This window comes from Chaetura pelagica, unplaced genomic scaffold (assembly GCF_000747805.2).
Source record: "Chaetura pelagica isolate M959 unplaced genomic scaffold, ChaPel_1.0 scaffold938, whole genome shotgun sequence".
NCBI classification, from domain to species: Eukaryota; Metazoa; Chordata; class Aves; order Apodiformes; family Apodidae; genus Chaetura; species Chaetura pelagica.
This window is the reverse complement of record NW_009954221.1, coordinates 30,265-39,797: the sequence shown is the minus strand read 5'-3', so window position 1 is coordinate 39,797 and position 9,533 is coordinate 30,265. Positions and strand designations below refer to the sequence as shown.

At 56.1% G+C, this 9,533-nt stretch overlaps 1 protein-coding gene across 1 annotated transcript in view; it reads left to right on the top strand.

Moving 5' to 3' along the window:
• PHKA1 (phosphorylase kinase, alpha 1 (muscle)) overlaps positions 1–6,467 on the top strand; it is a gene marked incomplete at its 5' end in the record, with an annotated part of 19,286 nt that extends 12,819 nt beyond the window's left edge. Inside the window, 15 exons of the mRNA XM_010003455.1 lie at positions 291–467; positions 867–961; positions 1,151–1,290; positions 1,415–1,571; positions 1,723–1,802; positions 1,977–2,055; positions 2,142–2,271; positions 2,630–2,731; positions 3,117–3,232; positions 3,542–3,580; positions 4,636–4,680; positions 4,911–5,081; positions 5,636–5,689; positions 5,824–6,024; positions 6,294–6,467. Of these exons, the coding sequence (XP_010001757.1) occupies positions 291–467; positions 867–961; positions 1,151–1,290; positions 1,415–1,571; positions 1,723–1,802; positions 1,977–2,055; positions 2,142–2,271; positions 2,630–2,731; positions 3,117–3,232; positions 3,542–3,580; positions 4,636–4,680; positions 4,911–5,081; positions 5,636–5,689; positions 5,824–6,024; positions 6,294–6,467 (1,760 nt within the window). The remainder of the gene's footprint in view (positions 1–290; positions 468–866; positions 962–1,150; positions 1,291–1,414; positions 1,572–1,722; positions 1,803–1,976; positions 2,056–2,141; positions 2,272–2,629; positions 2,732–3,116; positions 3,233–3,541; positions 3,581–4,635; positions 4,681–4,910; positions 5,082–5,635; positions 5,690–5,823; positions 6,025–6,293) is intronic.
• Positions 6,468–9,533: the final 3,066 nt, after the last annotated feature.

Sequence of the window (9,533 nt, the reverse complement as noted above, 5' to 3'; positions counted from 1 at the left end):
TCCTTCATCCACATAAGACTCGGGGCCCCAGGGTGGTCACTGCTGGCAGCCAGTGTCCCAGGCAGCAGGGCAATGCCAGGACAGGGCTGACATGCTCTGTGAGCCAGCAGCTGTCCCTGTCTAGCTGTCCCTGTCTGTCTGTCCCTCTGGCTGCCAGCACTAGCCCTGTGTTGTCGCTTTGTGCAGCCAGCAAAACTTTGCCCTGCCAGGGTGCAGCTGGGGAGCTCTCTGGGGCCTGGGGTGCCCTGGCACTGAGCGACTGAGCCTCTCCCTTCCTGCCCCCCTTCCAGAGGACACATATGATGAGGTTGCTCAGTACTTGGACCACCTGCTGCAGCGCACGGTTCCCCACGCAAACCTCCCTCCCACTGCCCAGCGGGGAGGGCTGAGCCGCTTCCGAGCTGCTGTCCACACCACCCGTGACCTTATGTCCCTGGCATCCAAGGCCAAGGACCTTCATGTCCAGAGTGAGTAACTCCAGCACCCTCAGCACCTTTGCTCAAGGCCAGGGTGAGACTGAGGTGCTTTGGGAGCTTTCCCAGCAGCGCAATGCTGGGACCTCAGGGGATCATGCCATGGACTGCAGAGTGACCCAGGTTTGCCTGGGCAAAGGCATGTTCTGTCTGTCCTGGTCATGGAGTATCTTGGAGTTGGTGCCTGTGCTGTCCTGGAAACTGCTGAATGATAAGGGCTGGCCACTCCCTGTGGTGTTCCTTTAACTGGGTGGGCAGGGTCTGCTTCTCTCACAACCAACTTCTCCATAGGGGCTGCTGTAAGGAGAGTAGAGTCAGAGGTGAGGTGGTTTGGGGCACAGCAGTGGTGGCTGAGTTTGAGAAGCATCTCCACTAACCTTGGCTTTCTTTTAGATGTTGGAATGTATGTCCCCAGTAAGATCTTCCAGGCATCTCAGCAGTCGGTCAAGCTGCTGAGTTCTCCCCCCCAGCACGACATGGATGCCAAGGTGAGCCCTGTCCCTCCCAAGCAGTGTTGTCCTTTCAGCTGGAGCCAGGGGGTCGCTGGGGAGCTGCATGGGGAGGGCCTGGTGTTTGGTGAGGGGCAGTATCTGTGGATGAACAGCCTTGGTCTGTAACTGTACAGTACTTGATGAGGGTGTCGGCAGTGCTAACCAGGAGCATGGGTATCCCACCAGAGTCATGCACTGTATGCAGAGATGAACCTGCCCCATGATGAGGCTGGCAATGTGGATTGCAAGGCCCTAGTGGACCAGCTGCGCATCTGCCCCACGCTGCAGGAACAAGCAGACATTCTCTACATGCTCCACATCCTCAAGTGCGATACGCTCCAAGTCTTGCTGGTTCACTGAGCAGAAGAAGCTGACATGTCCCAGCCTGCAAAGCCTGGGGCTGCTGCAGGGTGACCTGCTGCCTGCAACCCAGCATCTCCTTTACTGCAGGGGCCCCGAGTGGCACACAGGGCTTGACAGTGACCCTGGCCCTACTGTCAAGGAGCTCCTCACCGAGCTGTACATGCGGGTGGGGGACACGCGCCAGTGGGCCCTGATCCGCTACATCTCTGGCATCCTCAAGAAAAAGGTGGAAGCTCTGGATGAGGTAACAGCCACACACCCAGCATCTAGTGGGCTGAGGTCCCTCAGGGACCTCATGTGAACCATGGCTGCATCAATTCTATCTCCCTCTGCCTTGTGCTGAGGCCCCAGAACCTGAACTGTTGGTGACGCCTGGGGTGGCCCTTTGTCCCCAGGCCTGCACTGACCTCCTGTCTCACCAGAAGCACTTGACAGTGGGGTTGCCTCCAGAGCCACGGGAGAAGACTATCTCTGCGTGAGTGTGGCTGGGGCTGGATGTGAGCCTGCTGCTCTGGAGTCTGTGGGCAGGAGCAGCTCTGGGTGGCTTGTCCCCAGCCTGTCCCTCTCCTCTCTGGGCTGTACAGACCAGGAGGGATGCAGGGCTTCCTCTGCAGCCTCTCACCTGCTCTGCCACTGGTTCCCTCCCCAGCCCGATCCCCTACGAGGAGCTTGTTCACCTCATTGATGAAGCCAGTGAGAAGAATCTCAGTGTGTCCATACTCACCCAGGTGAGGGACTGATGCAGCAGGGGACCACACAGCTGGGTGTCTGCCCTGACCGACATCAGTGGGGTGATCTGCCTCTTCCCCTCCAGGAGATCATGGTGTACTTGGCCATGTACATGCGCACACAGCCCGCACTCTTCGCTGAGATGTTCCGCATCCGTATCGGACTCATCATCCAGGTGATGGCAACGGAGCTGGCGCTCTCCCTGCACTGCTCAGGTACCTGCAGCAGGGGCAGCACCCTGCTAGGGTGGGTGCTGCAGTGCTTGGGACCCTGTCAGCCAGGAAAGAGAAGTGCTGTTAAAAATGGGCAGCTCAGTGCCAGGATGAGACCCTGTCTGAAAGAGCTGGAATCTGCAACTGCTCTCGGGTAGCACAGGCAGGTGATTTCACTGCTGCCTCTACTCAGACATGTGTTGGGCTGGCATGGGGAAGAGTCCTCGTTGTATACAGCACCTGGAGTTAGTGTATGTTCTTGGAGGATGAGCTCCTGTACCAGTGTTCCCCCTTCTAACAGAATGGGGTGCAGGGTAGAGGGCTGTGAAGGGGTCCAATATCCCAACTCTGTTCTCTGCAGCTGGAGAAGCCACCGAGAACCTAATGAATCTCAGCCCATCAGACATGAAGAACCTTCTCTACCACATCCTCTCTGGCAAGGAATTTGGGGTGGAGAGAAGTGGTGAGTCTCTCAGCAGGGTCACAAGGGCATCTCTGGGCAAAGCTGGGTCCTCGTGTGGAGCACACCAGCTGCAGGTGTTCCTGCTCATGGGAGCCGTAGCTTTCCTGCATGTTCAGCACAGCTTCTGCACTTTAGGGGTCCAGCGAGAAGCTGCAGTCTTTAGTAGGGTGGTGCTGAGCCACGTTCTGGGGATTGAGGCAGAGTCCTCTGGCTCCTGGGGCTTTGCTTAGTTTGGCACTTGGCCCCGTTAGGCCTGAATGGAAGCAGTTCTGTGCTGTGCTGGTTGGGATAGAGGGTGAGGGTGTGCAGAAGCAGCATTGAGCAGTGATGGGGAATGTCCGTGTCCTGAGCCCTGTACCCACTCCAGACCTCTCTTCCTCTCTAGTGCGCTCGGCTGATGCATCGTTCACCACCACTGTCTCCATCTGTGAAGTGGAGGCTGTTGGGGCCACCAAGTCTGAGCGTGCTGGCATCGTCAGGCTGAAAAGTGAGATCAAGCAGGTGAGGGCAGGTGCAGGCAGGTGCAAAACTCCTGCCAGGCTTTGGGGTGATGCACAGCTACAGGACAGGCAAGATTGACGGCAGAGCAGGAGGAAGCTCACTCCTGGGCTTCAGCAAGCTTTGAGCTGCTTTCAAGAGCTCCTTTTGGCTTCAGCCCTGCCCTGGGGGCAGAGTGGGGATTAGTGGGACTGGGGATTGCTCTGGCAGTGCAGTACAGGGGGAGCACAGGGGTGCTTGAGAAGGTGCAGGAGGGGGGAGGACCACATAGTATTCCAGCAGCAAAAAATTAATTTCCTTCTTTTCTTGCAGCAATTGGATAAACGTAGGCAGTCTCTGACTGGGAGTAAGGTGAAGCCACCCTGGTCCTCTTTGCAGCCCCAGCTTTTATCCCTCATGCCACGCTCCAGGGCAGCTTCCGAGCATGCATGAGTTACTGAGCTTTCCTAAGCAAACCTGCTGCAGCAATCAGCTGCCTTCCCCTCTCTGCAGGCTCAGGGTTGCTCCGTTCAGGACAGAGGAAGGAGATTGGCTCCCTGGGAAGAAGTCAGCATGGCTTAGCATGCTATGGGGGCCCAAGGCTGGCACTGCCCCACCACCTTTGGGGAGCTCCCCTTTGAGTGGGACCAGTGTCTTTGGACTGCAAGGGAGGAAGACTTCTCTAAACTGTGGGTGAATTGGCATTACAATCAGCTGGGAGCTGTGCTCCATAGCTGCTATGGCTGAATAGATCCCATTATACCCACAAAAACTTCTTGAGTGGGATGGCATGATGTTTCCTGTACCATGACCAGCAGTGGTCCTGCCAGGCCACCAGTTCACTGGTCATCACTGGATCCTGCCTGCAGCCTTACCAGCTGTTTGCTGGGGGAAGCGGCTCCTGCCCAGCTACAAATGACAAAGACCTCGTCTGGTGCCTGATGCATGTTCAGAAGGAGTCCTGAGCTCCAGAAGGGGTCCCATCAAAGGGACAGACCTGCAGGGACCAAGCCGATGCAGCAGGTCTATGCCTACAGCAGTGTGAAACCTGGTGTTGCAGTGTGTCAAGGTCATCCATGGACAGTGACCTTGCTGTCCCTCCAGCCTGCCTGAGTCTAAATCCATACCTGTGCCAGCAGCCAACAGAGCAGCAGCATCCCTGCTCCTGTGTGCCAGTCAGGACAAAACCACTGCTGCCACAGCAGCAGCCTGTGGGGCCCCAAGAGCCACTTCGTGCCCTGGCACAGTCCTTTCCCCTGATGCTAATGTGAGACTTTCTGCAGCTTTCAAATCTACCTACAGCTAACCACAGCCCCTGGGATAATTGCCCTGTGGGGCCTGAGCTTGGTCTGTGCTGCTGCTGCTCTGCTTGCCACAATGGCTGCCCTGCTCTAGCATGACCTGGTGTCTTTCCCTTTCTTCTCCAGCCTCCCAGTGTGCAGTCCAGGGACACCGACCTGAAGTCCTCTCTGGTAACCTGCATTTGTTGGCTGCATGCATGGGGTCTGTCCTGTTTGTGGCTGCAGAAAGGAGCTGTGCTCCAGGGGATGCTGCAGGGTGGGCTTTGCTGGGGGCAGGGGATGGCATCTCTGCCCTGGGAACCAGGCTGGGTGAGCACAAACTCTGGGGCAGCAGCAGGCTGCATTCTTGTGAGGTATTTAACTTTGCAGCAGTCTCTGTGATCCTTGTTTTGTCTGCCCAGTCCACTGGGCACTCGGAGCTGCTGGGCAAGGGCTCCTTTTCAAGCATGCTGCAAGACCAGGGCAGTAAGGAAGGCCGCCAGGGCCAGTGGCAGCGGAGACGGCGGCTGGATGGGGCCCTCAACCGTGTTCCTGTGGGCTTCTACCAGAAGGTCTGGAAGGTCCTGCAGAAGGTGAGCTGGACGTCCCTCTGGCTTCTCTCCATGTATGTGAGCCTCTGGTCCCAGGCACCAGCCTTGCCAGCAGAACTTAGGCACCTTGGGGCTTGTCTCCACTGCTGTGTAGAAGATATGTACTTCATTGAGAAGGCCTGGAAAACAACTGGCCCTGGAAAGCTGGGGAAGAGCTGGAGCTGCCTTTAGGCATGCAGGACCCACCTCATTCTGTGCTGACCCTGGCAGAGAAGGGGACAAGGTCTGCTCAGCTGCTTTATACATTAGCCAGACAGGCAGGAGCAGGGCTGGAGCCACAGCTGAAGCAGCTCTGGGCACTGCTTGTCCGTGGTGTGATAAGCCAGGGAGCAGAGCCCTGTGCTGTGTGCAGGGGGGCTCCAGCTGATGCCTAGCTGATGAGGAGGGAGCTGTGCAGAGAGGCCAGAGGTGGAGCTGGGGTGTGTGGGCAGCACACACCAGTGCCCAAGTAGGAGCGAGTTGATAGGCTGAACCTGCGTGTCTTAGTGCAGTGCTTCTCTGGGCCATAACCATGGTCTCTTCTCCTTGTTCTGCAGTGCCATGGCCTCTCTGTGGAGGGTTTTGTTCTCCCCTCTTCAACAACCAGAGAGGTAGGAGGTTTATCTGAAGGGGAGACGGGGCAGGTGGGTTAGTGTTGGGTAGCCCTGGGTGTGTGCCCAGCGTAGCTCAGGACTTGTGCTGGCGATGCAGTGCTCTGGGTGCATTTCTTTCTCCCTCCTCACAGATGACCCCAGGGGAAATGAAGTTTGCTGTACATGTGGAGTCAGTCCTCAACCGTGTGCCCCAGCCAGAGTACAGGCAGCTGCTGGTAGAGGCTATCTTAGTGCTTACCATGCTGGTGGACGTGGAGGTGCACACCATTGGCAGCATCATAGCTGTGGAAAAGATCCTGCAGACAGCCAATGACCTCTTCTATGAGGAGCAGGTAGGGACTAGGCCTCACGCAGGGGCCATGGCCTGCAATCAGGGTTGCTGTCTCCATTCCCCACAGCTACTCAGGGTTCACGTACTTGGAGGGTCCTGCCTCTTGCCCCATTGTGTTCATGGGACGTGGCAAAAATAGTGTCCTCTTCCTGCTGTTCCCCATTGGTGTGTCATGCTGCCAGTGCAACAGAGGATGCTTTGGGGTGGAAGCTGGTGAGGGTGCTCCCCTTATCCTAATGCTGCCTTTCTCCTTCTCTGTCCCAAATCCAGAAGGCCCTTGGTGCTGATGACCAGATGCTGGAGAGGGATCCCACGACAGGCATCTGCAGCCTGTTGTACGACAGCGCGCCAAGCGGCCGGTTCGGCACCATGACCTACCTGTGCAGGGCGGTGGCCGCCTGCCTGTACGACTCCCTGCCCTCCGACGGCTGCTCCATGCAGTAGCTCTCACAGCTTCTCTCCCTGGATTGCAGACACCACGGGAGGGTTATCTTGTACAGCTTTCAAAGACAGGCATTAGGCTAGTTTGCAGGTAGCCTGTGTGGCCATCTCTCCTCCCAGTCCTCGCCTCCCAGTGGGTGAGCAGCTCTCCCAAGGAGCTCCACAGGAGACACCTCTGCTAAGCTGACCTGTGCCTGCCAGCATCTTGTGGGGCAAGGGCTGGCAGGAAGAGGCTGAGCTTTGAAACCTGCTTCTGCTAGAATCTCTGTCTGCACAGCTCCTCCTCAGCCGTCACCCCTGGAGGGGCCTGTGTTTGAGGGAGCTGGAAAGGGTGTCCCTCACAGGGCGTGTGGGCACTGCAGCACTCCCTGGCCAGCTAATGCTCTCCCTGCCTCCAGCAGATTTGAGGTTTTTAACCAGTTCTGTGTTGCTTTTTATTCCAAATCTGCAGGGTTTCTACTAATGTAGACTGGAGCTCTTGCTCTTCATAGTGCTGATGGAAAAGCTTTGTTAGAGGAACTTGCACACCCAAAATCAAGGCAGCCCAGCCCACAGCTGTGCTGCTAGCAAGTAGGCAGCCTGTCATTTCCCCCTCAGGGGTCCTGGAGTGAAGCTGGGGTGGCTGTGAGAGCCAGGAGCATCCCAAGGTGGTGATGGATCCCTTTCTTCACCAAGCTGTGAGGACAGGGCCTCTGGCTGGCTGGGGGATGTGGGTCGTAGCTCCTCCATGCCCTCTGCTCTGTCCATGGCTAAGTTGCAGGTTCCCAAATACACGCCCTGTGAAGCAGCTCAGGGAGCTGCTTGGGTTGGCATTAATGGTGGTATCACAGATGTGCTCTTAAGGCTCAGCTCAAGGCTCAACTCTGGTCTCTGCCCTGGCTCCCACAGCCTTGCACAGGAGGGGGCTGGTGACCAGAGTGGGTCCCAGCTCCACTCTGTCCTGCAGGTCAAACCCCACATAGGATAATGCAGTTGGACTGATGAGGATGAGGCACACACATCACAAAATGGTGGGGAGATTGGGGTTACAGAATCATGGGATGGTTTGGGTTGGAAGGGATCTTTAAAGCTCATCTAGTCCAAACCCCCTGCAATGAGCAGGGATAACTTCAACTCAATCTGGTTGCTCAGAGCCCCATCCAACCTGACTTTGAATGTTTCCAGGGATGGGACGTCCACAGCTTCTCTAGGCAACCTATGCCAGTGTCTCACCACCCTCATTGTAAAAACATTTCTTCCTTATACCTAGTCTAAATTTACCCTCTTTTAGTTGAAAACAATCACTCCTAGTCCTATTGCAACAGGCCCTGCTAAAAGTCTTTCCCTGTCCCTCTGATAATTTTTATGGCCTCCTCTGGCCCTACTCCCAAAAAGTCCATGTTTTTCCTGTGCTGAGGACTCCAGAGCTGGATGCAGTGCTCCAGGGGAGTCTCACCAGTGGAGCTGAGGGGCAGATTCCCCTCCCTCAACCTCCTGGCCACACTGCTGGTGATGTAGCCCAGGATACAGCTCAGTTGCTGGGCCCATGCACTTTGCTGGCTCATGTCCAGCTTTTCATCCACCAGCACCCCCCAAGTCCCCTCCAGGGCTGCTTTCACTCCTTTTATTCCCCAGCCTGTATTCATGCTGGGGATTACCCATTCCTGAGGCATGTCAGCTGCACCACTCATCTTGCTGTTGTCTGCAAACTTGCTGAGGCTACACTGGATCCCACTGTCTGTTATTGATGAGATGGACTCCTGAGTGACACCACTTGTCACCAGTCTCCACCTGGACATTGAGCTGTTGACCACTACCCTCTGGATGTGACCATCCTGCCAGTTCCTCATCCACTAAGCAGTCCATCCATCAAATCCATCTCCCAAGTTTAGAGAGAAGGATGTTGTGGGGGACCATGTCAAATGCCTTAACAGAAGTCCAGAGAGACAACATCTCTAGCTCTGCCCTTGTCTACTTGTGTTGTCATCATAGAAGGCCACTAGGCTGGTGAGGCAGGACTTGCCCTTGGTGAAGCCATCCTGGCTCTCTAATCACCCCTCTGTCCTCCATGTGCCTTAGCATTGCTTCCAGGACAATCTGCTCCGTGATCCTTTGCAGCACAGAGGTGAGGCTGACAGGTTGTTAGTTCCCAGGGTCCTCCTTTCCACCTTTTTGAGAAATGGGTGCAATGTTTCCTTTTTTCCAGCTGCCAGGGGTTTCAACTGCCTGCCATGACTCGGGCATGTTGACTGGCGTGGCAACTACATCAGCCAGTTCCCTCATGACTCGGGTGCATCTCATCGGGTCTCATGGACTTAAGTGTATGTTCAGGTTCCTCAGGTGGTCACAAACCTGATCTTCTCTTACTGTGGAAGGGAATTTGCTTCCCCAGTCTCTGTGTCACAGCCAGTGCATTCAGGAGCTGTGGGAAGAGATGTTGCTGGTAAAGACTGAGGCAAAAGAATTGCTGAGTACCTCAGCCTTCTTGTCTGGTGTTACTAGTTTGCCAGTCATGTTCATCAGTGGGTATGGTTTCTCTGACCTTCATTTTCTGGATGACATCCCTGTAGAAGCCCTTCTTATTCTTTGCAGCCCTTGCCAGGTTCAGTTTCAGCCATGCCCTTCACCTTCCTGACCACATCCCTACACAGCTGGGCAGCGTTCCTGCACCCTTCCGAGGACGCCTGTCCCTTCTTCCACTGCCTGCACGTTTCCTGCTTGCCCTTGAGTTGGACCAGCGGGTCTCGACTCGGCTGTGCTGGTCTCTTCCCGTCCGTGCCTCCTTTCTTACACATGGGGACCGAGAGCTCCTCTGCTCTACACAAAGTGTCCTTAAGATCTGCCGGCTCTGCTCTTCCAGTGTCGCTGCCTGCAACTGGGAGGACAGAGGAAAAAACTACCCGTGGGAGATCCTCTTAAAATGGCGAGGCCGTGCGGTCTCTTTTGATTGCCTTTGGACCAGGAGTTGTGGCCACACCAGAGAGGAACGCGCTCCACTCCGGAGCCGCTTCCCCCAGCAGCTGATGTGTCCCGCGCTCCAGGTTTGTCCGGCTTCACAGCCGGGTTTGCGAGCGGTTCTGCGCTGTCCCG